Genomic DNA, 18391 nt, shown 5'->3' on the forward strand with positions numbered 1-18391 from the left:
CACTAGGTGACTTTTTAAATGTTTTGCTGTTCTTAAATGTTCTGCGTATTTTACCCTTAAGCAGTTTCTGTTAAAATTAAAAATTTAGTGCTGACTGCAGAATACCAAATTTGAAACATTAAGTATTGAAACATGTTTTTCATCCTGACTGTTCCACACACTGCCTTTCAGAAAGGCATTAGACAGCAGAGGACACTAAAAAAGCCCTTTTCCTCAGAGCAGGGTGACTCTGCATAGTTTTCAGTTCACCCAAAAGCTATTTGCCACTAACATGGCTACAGTGGTCTGAGCAAGACTTTATTTGCAGACTAACACAAAATGTAGAGTATTTTGGGATGGTGAAATACTTCTACAAAGACATGTAACTAGTACATGTAAATGAGAATATAAATACTATGAAATAACTTGTATTCATCCTTCTTGCACAATTTAGCCCTTGAGGGGTTGGGTGGCAGCTGTGCTGTGTTGGTGCAGGCCTGAGTGCAACTGTTGGTGTTTCTGGCAGTGCAGCTGGAACTGCAGGCAAGAGTGATTGACACTGGTGCTTCAAATTATATACAACAAAAAGTAACCTTTCTAATTTTCTGAGCAAGGCTTGAAATTGTTCCTGTAAAACTCTGAGCTGTTTGGGTTTACAGCTTTCAGATTTACATTTCCTTACAAGTCCATGTTTATGGCTCTTTCTGTCCAACTTCTTGCCTTCATCATTCTGTGGGTATGAAGACCTTACATTTTTACTAAAAATTTAAAGATACCTCCTTTTGTTGCAGTCTTCCTATGATTGCATTAGCCCTACATCCTTGCAATGTGTAACACATCCCTATAAAATGAAAGTCAAAGTTCCATGTTTATTTTACTCAAAGAAAGAAAAAGGTTGGAGGATGAGTCAAATCAAGCACTTTGTTTTCCCCCAAGAAAAGATGAAATTTGCTGTGTTAATACTTTCATTACTGCAGCACTCTGTCAGTGCCTGTAACATCTCCCCAGCTCTCCTCGGGTGAAACCGCTGCCCGCCCACTGCTCCGCATTCTGCCACAATCAATTCGTCAGCGCCAGGGCTCAGCTGGGAGAGCAGGGCCGGCCCCTGCTGCTCTGGGCAGCACAGGGGGGAGGAGGAGGTGGCCAGAATTCCTACAGAAACAGCCAGAGCCTAAGCCAGAAGCAGCACAGGACAACACTGGTCTGTTGATTTTGGTGCAGCACAGGTAGACTAGCATGGTTTGTTATGAATGACAGATGCACCACCACACAGATGCCTAGAGGAGGGAAGGTGAATGTGTTTATATTTAAATGGAATTAAACACAAAGCTACAGCTCAATTGTCTTCCAAGCTCTGCTGAGCCACAAACGGTTTTGGAATCCAGAGTGGGGCCCTGTATCCCCGTTTCAGGTTTATTTTTGAGGGAAAGGAGTGATGTTTTTCAGAGGTTTCACATTTCAGTATTTCACATTGGCCATTGGTTTGTTAGGTTCACCTCATACAGCAGCTCCTTTAGCACTGGAAATTTGGACAGTCAGGTTTGGGGAACCCTCCTGAAATACTCCTCCTAGGCAGCTTTCCTCATACCTGTGGGATGAAGAAAAAGACAGCTGTCAGGACTGCTGTGTTCAGATTGTGCTGTATCCATGCAGCTTTTCAATATTCTTTGTGTTTTGTGTCCATAAACGTGCATGTGAGCCAGGAGTCAGTCTGAAGACCCAACAAGTGAAGACTCCCTGCACTCCCGGACTTTTTATTTAAGCTATAGAATTCTTATGCAGACACTGCCAGGAAATAGTACCCCATACAGGGTGGAGTATTAAAAATGTGAAAATGTTCTGCCACAAGGAAAGAGTCAAGATTAATTCATTTTCAAACCCAAGCAGCTGTAATGAACTAGTAAAATATTCCTTTTTTTTTTAAGGCAGTAAGATTGGAAATTGCCAGTTAAATGAGTTGGTCTTAATTCTTGACCCAACCAAAGTACTCAGGAAGGTCCAGGGAAGACAGATGCTGTCAGTAAAAAGAGTACTATTACCTCTTGGCCTGAATCTGTCAATCAGAGGAACAAAGCTGTCAAGGACACTCCGAATTCGGTACACTGGTTGTGAAAACAAATGTAGAAGATAAGCAACATAAAAAAACCATTAAAAAATAGAAAAATGGCAAAACCCAAACACTAACACTTGTTTAAACAAGCACATCTGCAGTATCGCTAATAACAAAGATCAGACTGAGTCATGAGAACCATCCACAACCTCCCACCATGTTAACACGAGATTACAGAGGAGACGAGTTCTTGGTTGGGGAGCTATAACTTGCTGCTGGTAGCAGCTCTCCTACACCATCCCTAGGGATTGCCAAAATGCCCGGGTTTTAGTATTTCCAGTAGCTGCTGCCATCCAAGTTCTGCCCCGAGCTCATCCTCAGTCCCAGGAGAACGCATGGCAGCCGGAATGCACAACATCTTATCCAGTGGATCTGGGAAGATGGGCCTTGCTGCTAAAATTATACGTTGTCATGGCAATGCAGCATTCGGCCATTGCTGCAGAAAGGTGACTCAGGGTCTTGTGATCATTGAGAAGGAAAAATGAGTCAACCACTCCCTTCAGGAGCACTAAGGCTGCTTGTCTGCAGCCCCCCTGTAACTGGGAGATGTTGGGGAAAGAGTTACTTGGTGAGTTACGGAATCTCAACTCCTATGGGTTTATGGCCCTGTGGCAACTGTGTGACCTTGTCCTTAGCAAAGGGACACAGCTGCTGCTGCAGGGATACTTACCGAGACCAAAGTATATCCCAGTGGTTTCCAGGGAAGCAAAGGTGATTAAACCAATCCCAAGAGAAATAGTCCAGTCTAAGGCAACAAAATAAATGTTAGTTTTGTTCCTTTTTCTAGAGTGCAACAATTTATCCTTCTACTGAAGCTTGCCTTACCTTTGTGGTAGTAGTAGCAAACTAGTAAAGCTCCAATTGCAAAGCAAAGAATGACAAAATGAAAGAATTCATCTGAAATTGAGAGGGAAGATTAGGTCACAACTGCAGCCATGGCCCTTCTGAATCCACCTTTAGGTACAGAGTATCACTCACGGAAGGAAATAATCTCCTCGAGATTTCTCAGGCACTAGGCTCAACTTTGTGAGAAGCCTCAATGATTTTCATCAAGAAGCCTTGATGCACTTCAACAAAGTACTCATGTTGGAAAAATAAAGGGGTTTTTTAACCAGAGATCTTATTCTTGGACTGAGGTTCAACAGGTTTGACATCAGTTTGATTTAATAAATCAATTACCATCCTTCCGTATGCCCATCCACCGTACTGTCCACTGAGGGGGGCGAGTGCTCTCCTTCTCATATGCTACAAAAAAGAGATGTCTTTTATTGCCATGGAACTGTGAAATTAAGGAGTTTAAAGTTTATTTCCCTTTTTGTATCTGAAATAGATTGTCAGAGCAGAATATATGTAAAACTGTTTGTTGGGCTTCGAGCCTTTCAGAAAGATCAAATTAGCAATTTTAAAATCACTCCAAAGAGCATGGTTTTAAAAATGAGTTTAAAAAAAAGTATAACCAGATGGCTGCATTAACAATACTGAATTGTTTTAAAGCATTCTGGGTCTTTTCTGCCTCTTCTGGGGCAATCCATAGTCTCAGAATGACAGGGGGGAGTGAAGCCATAGTACAAGGGAGCTTCAGTTCGATTCCTGGGTGCTTTGCACAACCACAGCTACAATAATAAAATCCCCTTCACTACTGAGGGAGTGAGAACTGTCTCTCTACTTACACCTGATGTCAAGTACTTCTGCACCTCCCAAAATAAGACCTGATGCTGAAATGAGTCTCCTACAGCTACACTGGCATAGAAAAAAAAAAACCAAAAAAACCCAGAAGAACAAAGAGGAATTTTAGAGGTTTAAACACAGAGCAATTTGCTCTTTGTCATGAGCAGAGTTGCCAAATTCTCTTCTTTCTCCAACTGTATTGCCAGAAAGAGCTGAGTATTTTACCATCTCTCCAAGGATGGGTTCAAAGCAGCAGTTTTTTCCTTTTCTCTTTGTTGGTGGTGTGAGCAGCCCCTGAGGCATCTGCTGCACCCAAGCCCTTGGGAGATGATTCAGCACAAGTTTCAGATGCTGATTTCCCCTACACTGGGCTGTGCATCCGGGCAACCCCTGCCTGGCAGTGAGTTTTCTCCAAAGATGTAACAGGTGAGTACTGAAAGTGGCCTTTACATGAGCCGTAGACTTTTGCTCTGGTGCTTTTGAACCACAGAGCAACTAAACCTTGCCAAGAAATTCTATTCTGGGTCACCTGATACAGGCATCACATTTTTGACTCTTTGAGCAGTCTGGATTGATCACATTCTGGTTTGGGGGCAAACTCAGTTATGTTCTTATTAATAACATAGCATTGCATTATTCTGACTCACAGATATAACTCTGCAGCTGTATGAATGATCCATAGATAAAGAATTTAGCAGAACATCAATTCACACTTGGCAAGTGTCTGTCCCGTATTACTCTACTTCCTAAATGCAACAGCCCCCTGTAACTTTGCATCATGGAATGACTTGGACAGTATTTCTTTTATTAAAGCATTCCATGTTAATACCATTTTCAACCTTCTACTTTTTGATTAGATAATCCCTAGGCATCAAGGAGCTGGTATCACCCTCATCGCTAAGCAAAACTCAGTCCTGAAAGAGCATCCACAAGATAAACTTTTGTTTGCATGTTTGTACTCACCATCTGCATCTGAATCTTCTCTTCTGGCAATCTCTGAAAAGCAGTATCGTTTTTGTTATTTCTGATGGAAAAAATACAAATACACAGCTTCCCACCATACTCTGCACCAAGAAGCACAGTGAGCAACCAACTATCTACAACAAAACCCGGGGAAAGTGGCAGAGGCCAAACACCAACTGAAAAAGTACCATGACACTTTCTGCACCTGCCAGTGTGGGGAGAATATGGCACTGCAATGGATCCCTCTGCCCTGGTGTTCTGTGTGGCTCCTTGGGGACTGGTAACTCAAAACCCCCCCCCAAGGGATTATGCTGCAATTTATATCTTCTCCACTGCACAGAAAGAAGTGGACCAGATGTCCTCTCAAAAGGCTGCTCCACTGGGCTGTTTGCCTCTCCTAACTCATCCTGTGGCCTTGGCCTGGGCACAGGAGGGATGAGCTCAGTAATGCAATTAAGCCATTGGCAATTTCCTGCTATGGGCTTTTTACAAACATTCTGGGGATATGCAGCAGTGTCTGGTGGGAGGAAATCTGCCTTCAGACTGCCTGTCTGTGCAAGCCTCTTGGCTGGCACTGTTGCTCTGTGGCCTGACATCTGGCTTTCACCTGGCACCTCCAGCTGGGAGTACTGTGAGCTAAGGCAGGAATGCATTCAGAGCCAAGCATCACTGCTTGCAGAAACCAGGTTCCAGGTCCCTCCCAGGCTTCAGGGAATGCTAAAAACTGCCTCTAGCTTTTTTGGCTAAGACTGAACAGTTGCCCAACAGAACTGCTGGGTTTTCCCCTAAAAAGGATGATGACTGCTGTAGCTGATCTTGTGAGAACCTGGCAGGCCCACAAAAATGGGTTAATCTGCTAGTACACCTTGTACAAATCACCTGCTGCCAGCCAGCCACCACCACAGCCTTGCAACAGAATGTCTGCACCATGCCCAGGTCCAGCACCAGGCTAAGTGGAAACCAAGGGATTTACAGCCAGGGAGTTATTTTTTAATGCCTCAGCAGGTCAGAAAGAAGACACTGCAGGATGAGGTGAGCTGGGAGTGCTTACCTGAATCTCTGTAGGGAACCACCTCTGCTGGTATTCCTAAAACATGACACACAGATGAGGTAGGTTAAGACCTGCAGTGAGTGTGTGGGTCTGGTGCCAGTGCCAGCCCAACAATTCCCTGAAATCAGTGCAGGTGTGTAACAGAGACAAGGAAGAGACCAACTCTAACTCCTGAGAGAGGGTGGCTCTGCTGGAGGTTATGCAGTCAAAAAGTGGGAAATGACTGAATTATTACCCCCCCGCCCCCATATTCCATCTCTCCAAATATCTGGAGGCAGGTAGAATCAGACTCCTGTAAGACAGATTAGATCTCCTAAGGTCAATTTAAATGAGCTGCTCTTACATCTGGGCTGAACTCAGTTTAAGACATTAATTAAAATATTAACACTTTACATTTTTTACATCCATAGTTCTACAGTTATTTCTGTGTATTGACACAGCACATTTTCTTCATCTGCATTGTACTTATTTTCTATTTTTCCTTTGGGAGGAAAGGAAAAGCCTCAGGAACAAGGTGATGCTTGCTGATGATCTCCAGTCAGTGCTGTGGGCTGACTGCAGACCCTGTAAGCAGTGGCTGTGACAGATGTTTACAGAACCCTTTTGCTGCATTTCAGTGGCAGCTGTGCAGACCCAGGCAGCAGGACTCCTCCCACAACAGCAGATTTTGCTGCTTTCCTGGTTCAGCTCTGAGCACAGGGCATGGCTGAGTGTTAGCATTAGATGAGCTTCATCTTGTAGGAAATGTCTTTCCTATAGGCAAATTCTGACTTGTCTTTCTCCTACATCTACACATGTTAATATACCTTTGCTCAACAGCCAAACTAAAGAATGCAAAAAATTATCCTTTTTTTGGTTTATATTGGTTGCCTCTAGTTAAAGGCAATACTGTTGTTACTTTCTCCTACCTCCAAGTAACTGGCCTTCAGTCTTCTGTCTTCCTAAATCTTCCTCATCACTGTCTGGAGAAGAGAAAGTGTTTGTTCATCAGAGTAAAGAAAAATGTGCTAGCAGCATCAGAAACAACAGCACTGTAGTTGTTTGCTCATAATATAATCATATGAAGGTAAAAATCAAGGCTTTGAAATGCAAGGATCACTACTGGCTGCTTTTACCTCACAGCTCTCTTCAAAGCTGGCTGAATAGGTGAAACTCAGCAAAACCTGAAACTGGAGTAACTTGTATAAAGGGCTGTAGTGAGAAGTTATGATCTTTCATTTGGGGAAGGAATCTTGCAGCAGATTTTTGTGTTTCTGAAACCAACTTCCACAAGAGTGGTAGGCAGCCACTATTTTGCTGATCATGAATCAGGTACTGATGATTTTCTATGTCCTCTCTTTTGCACGATTTCTTACTTTATTCAGAGCTATGCAGAATTGCCACTGAATTGCTGCCCATCTCCTCCGTCAAACCTCACAAACATGCAGTCAGACTAAGTTATGTATCAGGGAAAATAAAATAAATCCTCTTTACCTTGTGTATCTTCATCCATGGACTCATGAGATGAGTTTTCAGACTTTTTTTCCTCTTCTGAATATATAAAATTCCTTTCCAATCTCTTCAGGAGTTTCAATTTTTCATCTTTTTTTATAAAGAGAGAAACAAAAAAAAACATTATCAGCAACTACATTTTCTCTCTTTTACAATTACAGATTTCACAATACTTTATTAAAGGTTGCATGACAGGAAATCAAACGGTTTGTCTAATTTCAGCTCTGTTTTTTGCACACAAAGGGTAGTACAAAGCATCGAATGAAAGCATCATACACACCACAGTTTAGACCTTCTTAAATGGTTGTGGTAGACACCTAAAGTTTCATATTCTGGCGTTTAATTATTCATAATGTTACCCCTGCGCAAATTCCCACTCCCTGAAGCAGCAGCTGCAGCTGAACGATGCTTCAGCTGTAGAGGAGTGGCTCTGGCTCACCTTGCCTTGGGCTACTTCTGCCAGGCTTGCCTGTGCCGACGCCGCGGCTCCAGCTCCCTCTCGTGGCACAGGAGCACAGCCCTCACAGCCAGGCCACACCAGGACCCCAACAGAGGGGTGACTCTGAACAGCTTCACACCCAGCTCTGTGCTCAGGGCTGGGGCTCTGAGCATCTCTGCATCAGGAGGTGCAGGATCTGGGCACAGGCAGCTAGATGGGATTCCTTCCCCTCCAGCTCCTCGAGGCTGCTCACAGCCCAAGGGCAGGAAAAGGGTCTTGTTGTTACCAACATTCCTGCTCTGACAGATGAGCAAAGCTGGGCTGTGTTCCAGGCTGGGAGGTCTCTCCCCTTCAGGAACATGTTTAATCAAGGCAGAAGCAGGAACAGGATGTCCTTATGGGTCTCCAGTTAAATTCAGGGTCATCTTAAGTGAGTGCTGCTCTGTCATCTATTAAAGACAATGACTATGGACCCTGTGAAACTGCCCTTACTTTCTTACTGCACAACCAGGCAAATAAGTCTCTTTTATCTTGTTGCCAGGTTCAGCACCCAGTGTGCCATCCCCTGTCCATTTCTTTTAGTTTTATATGTGCTGCTAGGGAATTATTTGCAAAATTATTTTCAGTGGCTCAGCTCTGATTTCTTACCACTGTGAGAGCTCAGAGGGGTCCTGGCTGGCTGCATAACAGTCTGTACAAAAAAGTCAGGGAAAACTCTCTCAGGTCAGAGAAACTTCTTTGGCACATCATCCCAGGACACACTCTCTCCCTAAACACAAGGTCTTTTTCCTCCAGAAGAAGCCAAGTCAGACTACAGTAAAATACTAACTTTGGCTCCCATTACCACCTAACTGCCTTTCCTGCAGCAATACTTTCAGACAGTTCAGTTGTTCACTAATAATCACTTCCAAGCACATATCAGAGTTTTCAAGCTGCTGTCAAGTCCCACTGGCACTGCAGTAATTTTAAGAAAACAGCTGACAGGAAGACAGGTAGGACTGACCTTTTCCCTTGGAGCTGGGCAGCTGCCTGTACCCAGATGGGTTGGAAGTCTTCAGCAAAAGGTAAAGAAGAGCCATTGCACTGACTCCTTTCTCCTCTATGGCTTTCAGGCAGGCAGCACAGCCTCCAGGGAGAACATCACAGCTGTTGAGGAGCTGAAAAGAAGGTAAGTAAATAGCAAATAAAACACAGGCTGTAGAAGCACTCCCTGATGGGCAAATGAGTGTATCTCACCCTGTGGCAGAGGTAACCCCCTGCTCCTACTATACAAAGGGGAAACTGGGAACAAAGAGTAAAGCCAAAGATGGTAAGAGAATGTAAACTCCATTCAGCAACTCAGAGCAGAGCCATCAACTGGGAAAAACAGAATGGTGGGCAATAGTTAACTATTCAGAGAGCTGGAGAAATACAGCTATAGGGTCTGAAAATGGCCACACAATTGCTGCAGGATCTTACAGCAAAATGTCCCTGCCTGAAACACAGTGAGCTGAACTGATCCTGAGGAATTTATACAGAGCCAGGTTTTTTTGCACATAGAGAACAATGCAAAAGCAGAAAAAGCAGTGGCCTAAACCTCATTAATCTAAGTTCCCTGTTATACCTTTTAATATATTTCAGCATATCAGATAATGGGACTGTATGTTCTTTCTCCCCAGAGTATAGCAGAAAAGTATAAAAGTGTCTGCATAACAAGGATAAGTGTTTCTTTGATAACTTACATTGTTCTTCTCTTCAGTATTCAGGATAGGTGGGTCAGTGGTGGCCAAGCATTTTATAAGTGATTCCCAGAAGGACTGGTTCGTTTTCTCATGGCTCTCCAAGTACTTGGCATCAGCAGCAAAAACCCTCTGGAAAATGTCTGTGAGCAGAACAAGCCTGTGACTGTGCAGCAGTAGAGGGAATTGCCTGGCAGTGTTCCTGCAGTGCTCAGTGCAGGTGTGGTGGCAGACACCAGGCTCTAACACACAGCCCAATACCAGTACCCAGGAAAGAGTGGTGCTGTACTGTGTAAAGCATTTCAGTCTGCCACAAAACCGTACAAGAATGTCAACAGTCCATACAAATTACTGATCTCTCTGGGATGCTGTTGTCTCAGAGAAGCATGGCAAGTGTTCCCAAAGCATTCCTAGCTATTTAACAGGTGCTTATTCTGACCATGCTGCTTTACAGACAGGCACAAAGACACCAAGGGCTGGATATCAAGGTACTGAGATTGCTCATCAGGCATTTAATGCACAGCAGTCTCCTTCATGTATCTAAATTCCCACTTGCATGTGCACAAAGCCTAACAGGAGCCTGTGGAAGAGCTGGGAATTGACTGCTGGTCTCTCTTTTACAAGCAAGGAGATGGATAGGGTGTGTTTTCAGAGGAAATAAATTTCATTGACTCATGCCCACCCTGGAAAACACTGCTGTGCAGTGTGCATGAGCCAAAGCTTCGATCTTTGTGCGCTTCCCTCACCTTGCTGTTCTTCACTGAGATCTGGGATCGGGACATCCAAGTTCTCCATTGCTGTGCCTGTTTGAAAGGGGAGAAAAAAGCACATTTAGAATCAGGTCACCAAGCTTCCTGGTTTTCTGTCTTCCATTTTCTGCAAACACAGCATCTCTCTCTGGGCCTTTCAGTTTTGAAATCACTTCTCTGTTTCACATCATGATTCATGTACCCCCCTGGGACCCAATTCTTGACTCCTCTGAGTGAGTCCTACTGGCCTTTGGTTATTAGGAAAGAACAAAAGTCTGATCATCATGGGTAAAACAAAAAGAAGTCAGACTTGATCATTCACATTGTTGTTTTGTAAAGCTACCAAGGTGTCTAATTAACTATTTACCACAGATGTGAGTAACATAATAGGCCCTGTTCCACTCACGAAATAGAACAATTATCCTGTACCTCTGACATCCTAATACTTAACATGTATCAGCCAGGAAAAATAGCAGAAATACTTCCTAGGAAAGTCCCACAAAAATTTGAATTCTTGTCTCACAGAAGACTTTGATGTTTCAACATCTGTTCTTTCCAAGTTGTCATGAAAAGGAAATTTCCATTAACTTTAGCTTTATGAATTACAAATTTTTAAGTGTTGATCCCATTTTAATTACCAGTATTTGCCACAGAAACAAACATTCTGACATCCCCAAAATACAATATTTCCTTTTGTTTTGGTAAACTTGCCACAGAAGTTTTGGGCTGAGGCTGAAATATTTTGATGGCACACTTCTTGTGGTGGCTGTGGTTCTGAACTGTTGCCTCTACCTAGTGTGGTCCAGGCATCCTGCACTGATGCATCTCCCTCGTGCAACATTGCAACTAACCCCCAGTTGTAATGAGATATGCAAATAAAGATTTTTGGGGAGCCTGAAGCACAGTTTTCACTATGCAGGGCACAATAGGAAAACAGTTTATACCTCCACACTTTTTCTTACAATATGACTTTTGGATCAATTCAACAAAACACTTCCAATCAAGCAGTTTGAAAACTAAGTGTATCCTTGAGATTTTCCAGAGGAAAACGTGTTTCTTTTCCTACTGGCACTTTCAGTTCTCTAGAGACCATCATATCAGTCCAAAAAATATTCTAATACAAAACCCCAAAACAGGTCAGTTAATATCTTCAGAAGGATACTGTAACACACAAGCAAACACTCAAACAGAACAAGTTTTTAGGGTGTCAGTTCTCAGATAGAGGAAATTAGACACAAACAGACTTCAAAAGACTTCTGGGAAAATTACACAACCACTTTCAAAGGCTCAGCTCAGAAAACCTGGCTTACCTGCCTCAAAAGTGTACTGTGAGAAAACAATATTTTAAGAACATTTTGAAATTATTTCCAGTGATGAATCTATGCAAAAGATCTACAGATCTTTCCCTTCCCCTGAGTTATGTCCAGCTGTAGCTGTGGCAGCAGCCCTGTGGGAGCTGTGAGCCTGTGAGCACCCGATAGGGAATGCAGGAAATGCATCTGTCCCCTCTGCTGGGTAACCACCGGCTGATGTGGAAATGCAGAAACCCAGAACACCACACCCTGGACAGACTCGTTCTTGGCCACTCAATAAAGAAAGTCAGCTCTATGCACTTGTGTATCTCCAGCTATTATGTATCTCTGCCTTTTTCAGTCTCTTTCTTGCCTTCCTATTCGCTCAACTTAGACCTTGCAACAGTTGCTTGTTTAAGCGAAATCCTTTAGGCCTCTCTCTGGACCACAGGGTCAAAATACCAGGCCTAAAGGAACAAAAGTACTTTAAATAGAAACTTTTTTCCCAACTAATTCCATTTCAAATTTTATAAATTATAATTTTATAATTTAATTATATTTAAATTTATTTAATTAATTATTTAATTATAATTAAAATTTTATAATTTATAAATATCCAGATATTTTACTGCAGAGTGAAACTCAGGAGGCTTGTCTTTGGGGTTCCTAATACCTAGTGAAGGCCACTTTCAGTGGCATTTTAAGGCAGGTTGCTCTTGCCCTGACAGGAACCTGTCACAGCAACTGCCCTATCCCAGCTTTTTATCATTCCCAAGATAAAGTGAGCAGGTGGGCACTACCCGACCTGTCCTGCCACGCACTCAGGAAGTGCAGATTCAACACTGAAGGCAGGGCAGGCACCATCAACGTCATTCTCATCTCCTATCAGACTGATTTACTTTAAAACTGCTCAGTTGCTGGCCCAAATGACCAGACTGCTCAGCTGTTCCAGCAACAGAAACACAGCTGCCTAATGTGCTTTTGCATCCCGCTGTGGTAAGACCTGGATGCCACAAGAGGATCCAGGAGCAACCGGCATCTGCTCCCATCTCCCTTTCTGTGCCTCCAGCACAGCTCTGCCCAGTCAGTCACCAAGATTTACATTAACCAAGGAAGTTGGGTTCCTAATTTCTCTTAGACTATGCACAGTTAATTCCCCTGTGGCTCTCCCGGAAAGAAAATCAGATCTAAACAAAGGATAAGTATAGGTGCTTAATTATTGTATGTTTTAAAAGTGACTTAGTTGATTATACCTCATAATGAGAGAAGGATGATGATATACTGGCATTTCAGCCTGGCCATGAGCTCACTGGGGAGTAACATGAACAAGAGACCTCACCTTGCCTTTCCCCACAGTAAATCAGAATTTAATTGCAGTGAGGTCTTTTTAAAATGTTAGAATAAAATTTGTGTGCAGAGTCAGATTTAGAAAGTGAGGCTAACAACTTCTATACACAGCAACATTTTGCCTAGCTGATGAAATATATCTGAGGGAAATTGCTCAATGGAATAACAAAACAAAACAAAAAAAAAAGCAAATAAGGTAAAATAAGGTTGTTTTGACTTCAAAAATCAGACAAACCTAAACCTTTTCCCTTTGAAACTACTTCTGCCTTTCATTTTAAGTTATATGCTGACACCTAACGTTGCTAAATTTTATTTTAAACAAAGTCCCTCAATGCCCTTCTCTCAAACCAAACCAACTTCTTAAAGCACACCTGCAAGTCTTAGGCTGGTCCTAGCAGTTGGTTCCACGGGAAGACGTCCTGGAGGGCCGTGGCTGTGGTGAAAGCTGGGTTTCTTCCAGTGAGACAACAAAAACTGATCCACACTAGCTCAGGTTGAAACTGCTCCTGCTCCAGTCTCCTCAGGCTGTGGTAATAATTCTGCTACCCTTCTGCTTGCCTTCCTGTTGTCAAATATAGCTGAAATGTGACACAGAAGTAGCAAAACTGAGACTTTTCACTCTCCTTGAACACAGGCGGGTAGAGAGGCACAGCAAGTGCATGTCACCGTAGGGAGGGCAGCTCCCCAGGCTCGCTCTGACTGGCCCCATGGGGGTGAGCAAGGAGCAGGCACAGCCCATCCACTCCTTGCCGCAGCTCCAGCACTTCCTTCCTCTCCTGGCTTTCACAGCAAGCCCAGACACGGTGGCTGCACAGCTGCCAGCCCCACACCTGTAAGCCCAGGGGGTTTGCTGCCCGTTTTCCAGCTCTGCCATAAGCATTGATGTGCAATATTTGAAATTACCTGGCTTGTGTTTCTCCTTTCACACCATGTGCCTCTCTGTGGTCGTTGCAAAGCTCTGAAGGGCAGAAAATTAATTCACCAGAAGGTAGAAAAGTTCATGCTTGTAGTCTGAATAAAATTAAGGCAAATCTTTCTCTATGCACAAAGTGTAGGGCTTGCCGTGAGGATTTCAGAGAAAGAAATATTTAAAAGATGGGGAAGTCGAGTCAAAAAAGACTCAAATTGAGTCAAGAAGAGAGGTTATAGGGAAGTCCTGTAACCCACACAGCACCAGAACCCTTTTTTTGTAAAGTGGCTTGATGCCTCAGACAGCAACCAACAAGCCAGCTGTGTATCAAGAGCCAGCACACAGCCCCCAAGCACCCTCAGGCTTGACCCCAAGTTCCTGAACACCCCATCCCCAGCACTCACCTTCAAGGCTGTGCGGCAGTTCAGGATGCTGGGTCAGGGATCCCAGTGCCAGCCCTGGCTTGTGCTGGTGGTGGGCGGGAAGGCACCGGGGCTGGGGCCTCACGTGGCCTCCCCTGACTCACAGGGTGAGCACCAGCGGCTCCGCGGCGTCCTCTGGCTACGGAGGTCACACTCCAGGCGTGTGTCCCCATGTCCCTGAGCTATGGAGAAGGCGGCCAAGGGCCGAGCCCGCTGGTATGGAGAGGAGCTGGGCAGCTCCCAGCCTGTCTCAGGCACTGATGACCCTCAATAACCTGGAGCAGCCAAGACCCCTCACTCCTGCCCGTGGCTGCTTCGGCACAGCCCCTGCTCAGGCTGGAGACCCAGGACCACTCGTTTGGCCTCCCTGGGGCATCAGGGGGGCACCGGTGACATAGAACCCACTCTGCTGGAGAGGCCCTGGGCTCTCGTAAAGCTAAGCAGGGACACCATGATAGGGGTTTGGAAGCCCAGGCACGCTGCCCTCCTACTCAGGGCATCCCAGCGAGGCACAGGGGGAATGCCTGTGTAGCTGCGTTGATGACAGGAAAGGGAAATGTGCCCTCCACCCCACCTGTCCCCAGCAGCCACAGAGGGTGCTGACAACACAAAGCCTCTGGCTCTGTTCATCCTATACCCACTGTAAGGTCATTGGTGCTCCCCTCCAGCCCTTCTCAGCCACCTCTGACACACATCTCTTCAGCACAACAATTATCTGGAGCCACCCCAGGCTGCTCAGGATAGCTGCTCCTCCACTGGCAGGTGATGGCTTCTGACCCAGACAGCCTATATCACATGAGAGTAGGAAAGGAGGGGGCAGATCCCTCTGGTGCACCAGAGCAGAATAAAGCAGCAGATGTTTGGTCACCTGAAAATGTGTGTGAAGGGTGACAGCCAGTGTCAAAGGAGACTCCTTGGGACACTCTGGTAGCACACTGGCTATTGATTACACAAGGTGTGGTCATGTAAGTCACTTGTCAAACTCAGCTAACGGTTACACCCTGGTGCAGGCAGTGCCCCAGGAAGGATTGTATTCCCTCCCTCTGCTCTCCTAGCCTCCTCATCTCCTGCTGCTCCTGGAAAGACTGGGACACAAGGTAAAGTAAGTTATACTTCCTGTAAGTAGGTGTGCATTTATTTTTCTTTTCCAGTTTGTTCAGCTGTTTGCTGTGGGTTTTGGTATTTTTTTAGAGGGGGAAAAGGATTGGGGTTTGGGTTTTTTTAAGCAAGGTGTTCCACTATTTTTCTACAAGTGCCTATTCAAGTGCCTTGTCTCACCTACCCTGACATTTTTAATTACATGTAACATTGAACACTTAAAGCAGCTAATACACTGCATCTACTGTTGGGAAGAATATTATCTAACGAATTAGAATGCTTTATCATGTATTACATGTGTTTACTTGGCCCTCATTTGGGAACTGTCCTCTGAGAGATTTAAGAGAACAGTGATTTATTCTTTGTATGCTGGGAAAATTGCTTCCAGGAGGGGTTTAAAGAGGTGAGACACAGGCAGAGCAGCTCTTATGCCTGACACTAATTGGGTGCAGTGTCTGTGTGGATTTGTCACACAAGCAGGTTGCATGAGAAGTGCAGAAATACTCTTAAGTGAGTGTAGGAGGGGCCCAGTGATGGTACATAGAGTAGTAATTGCTCATTGAGTCATCACATTTCTGACAGATTAAAACATTCCCATGACTCCTCTTGCCCTACCCTTTCATCCAATGGGTTGGTTAAATTACTCCCTCCTTGCATTTACTCAGTTGCTGCTTATTTTCCTTTAAAGTCTGCTTCAACAATTGTTGTAAGCCTGTGAAGCTCAGGTAACTGCAGGGGGATTATGCCTCACTTGTCAGCTGCACTTTGCAGGCTACAGGTAGTTTACAGCTACCTTTCTGGTTTTAAACTATGAGACTTTTAAGAGAGAAGAAAAAAGCAACAAGCAGTGAGAACAACCCACTCCCTAACCTTCCAGACCATCACTGAACCATTAACACCCTGGTATGCTGAAATCATGTGAAAAATGTTTGCTTTTGGCTGGAACTAAGCCTGAGGTTTAGCCATGAAAGCTTTTGTGGAATCATATGAGAGTAGATCATGTTGTATCTGAGATCTTTTGGAAAATTTTTCTCATTCTGTACTTTTCTGTGGAATTACTTGCCATAATAAATAATTCATTGTATTAGTATTTCAAATTAACACAGTAAAATCTTTGCTAAAGCCCACTAAGTTTAAGAACTAGGCCTGTTTGAGCAGGCTAAATCAAAGGCCAGGATGTATCACTCACTTCCTGGAGGATTACTGACCTCCTCATGTGCTGTTATCAACAGCTCATGAGGCAGAAGAGTGAGTGATTCCAGTACTGAGACAAGCACAAGATCCTCCCCTTAATGGCTACAGGTAATGATGGAAATGCAAAAAACCCTGCTCAATAACTGCTTCTCTCCTCTTCCTTGTCCTCCCAGTTCCCTGGGCTCCCTTCCTATCCCCAGTCTTCTGGTCTAGCAACAGGGCTGGAAGTACCTCATGGAAGCAGAGCCACAGGCACAGGAGTACACGTGCTCCCTGGGAAGTGAAAGGAGCCTGAGGGATAATTCCCAGCTTCAGCTGACCGTCCCTCTTGATAAAGCTCCTTTCCTCAGCACTTTTAAGCACACAGGCAATGCCAAGGATTTTGGTATTTAATCCTGATGTTTTGCGGAATGGGTTTGGTCCTGGAATCCATTTTGCAACCCTGTCAGCAAGGCAGGCTGAGACCTGCCCTCACAGCTTTGTCAGCAATGTGCCTGCCAGGAGATGGCAAGGCCAGGAAGCAGAAAAGTCTACGAAGGTACAGCAGCACACGTTGGTTACCTGGTGGGGTTACCTGTTGGCACAGGGGCAACACAGGCAGACTCACAGAGCAGGGCTGGGGTTGGGCCAGCAGCGCTGTGCAGCACTGACCAAACTGGCTGAGGCATCCCCCAGCCAAGGTGAAAATCAGACCTCCCACAGGCCTGACTCTGAAGTCAGCAGGACTCAAGAGTTTATCTATCCATTGTTTCTATAGGGTATTATTCTCATACTTGATACCCAACAATAATCTCCTCCTCCCCAAAAAGAGAGTTCTGGCTTCACACTTCTGTGATATGAAAACACACAGGCTGTGTCAGACTGCACAGGGAGAGAGGGATGGGGAAGGTGAGTGGAAAGGTGAGCTCATGGTACAGCCCCCCTAAAGCTTTTATGTACTCCAAGGCCAAGTCCCAGGTCCCAGGACCGGCAGAGCTCAGAGCAGTAGTGCTGGCAGCTTTTGGATATTGGACACTAAATCTCAGGGAATATGAAGACCTCCCATACTCCTGTGACCTTGCCATCTCACTGACCTGGGGAGCAGCAGCAATCCCAGGCGGGCAGGGCCAATCTCCTCTTGGTAAAACAACTACTCCAGTGACATCCACTGCTGTCGGTGCCTTGGCACCAGGATGCAAGCACACACCATCTTCTGGGATCTTTAAAATTCAGCAAAGCTCTTAGGATCAAAGTGCAGCTCTCCCTCAACAACTTGGCTGTGTCCTAAAACATTCCACTCTCAAGATCCCCTCAGCTCACTGAATCACCAGGTTCAATCACCTGCAACATAAAGGGGATGAAAGTACATTTGACTTTAAAACTGTTTCCTAAAATCAAGGCTCTGCTCGCAGTAGGCACTGAGAGAGCCCAAAGGGTATTTACTAAAAGCTAGAACTATTTGAGAAGTCTGGTCCAATCCATTCATCTTAAAAGATGAGCTCTGGATCAGAGACTACAACCTTTTTGGGCTACGCAAAGCTGGAATCAAGCTCTAGATCCCTCTTCTGCTGACACCACACAAAGCGTGATGCCAACACACCTTGTCCCCCACCCAGGATCAAAACACTACTGCTCATTCCCAAACCTTGGAGCCTCTAATGAGGACTGCTGGACTGCTCCAATCACTCCATGAGGCCTCTCTGCCTGTCCAGCAGCCAGTCAGCAATACAATCCCACTGTCTGTCATCTGAGAGTGCAAACCTTTCTCAAGCGAGGCTCAGCCTCTCTAGGTCAATTCTGGCACCTTCGTAAGAGGCTTCAAACCAGCTTCTCTGCAGTTCAGGCTCTGGGAAAAGGTCTCAGACCACCAACAGGTCTCTGCTGACCATAAGGAGAGCACCCAGCCCTCTCAGGAGACGAGGACAGCATGCTGTGAGGACAGAGAGCATACTGCCATCTCCTGCTACATCAAATGTGTGGT

The 18391-nt window shown here is 44.9% G+C and overlaps 1 protein-coding gene across 6 annotated transcripts; it reads right to left on the reverse strand.

Moving 5' to 3' along the window:
• Positions 1-1255: 1255 nt before the first annotated feature.
• On the reverse strand, positions 1256-18351 carry TMEM40 (transmembrane protein 40). Of its 6 annotated transcripts, none has more exons than XM_048315471.1 (15): positions 17505-18351; positions 13711-13765; positions 13179-13385; positions 10166-10222; positions 9423-9562; positions 8705-8858; positions 7245-7352; positions 6680-6733; positions 5772-5807; positions 4721-4753; positions 3269-3334; positions 2915-2986; positions 2760-2834; positions 2019-2081; positions 1256-1567 (listed from the first exon to the last, which is right to left on the reverse strand). In XM_048315471.1, the coding sequence occupies exons 4-15, from the start codon at positions 10212-10214 to the stop codon at positions 1548-1550; spliced, it is 870 nt and encodes a 289-aa protein (XP_048171428.1). In that variant the 5' UTR covers positions 10215-10222; positions 13179-13385; positions 13711-13765; positions 17505-18351; the 3' UTR covers positions 1256-1547. The 6 variants fall into 6 exon arrangements, with proteins under 6 accessions (XP_048171428.1, XP_048171430.1, XP_048171433.1 ...); XM_048315473.1 differs by having other exon boundaries at positions 13179-13369; positions 14122-18351; XM_048315476.1 differs by having other exon boundaries at positions 13183-13385; positions 14122-18351.
• Positions 18352-18391: the final 40 nt, after the last annotated feature.

This window comes from Corvus hawaiiensis, chromosome 11 (genome assembly GCF_020740725.1).
Source record: "Corvus hawaiiensis isolate bCorHaw1 chromosome 11, bCorHaw1.pri.cur, whole genome shotgun sequence".
Classification (NCBI taxonomy): Eukaryota; Metazoa; Chordata; class Aves; order Passeriformes; family Corvidae; genus Corvus; species Corvus hawaiiensis.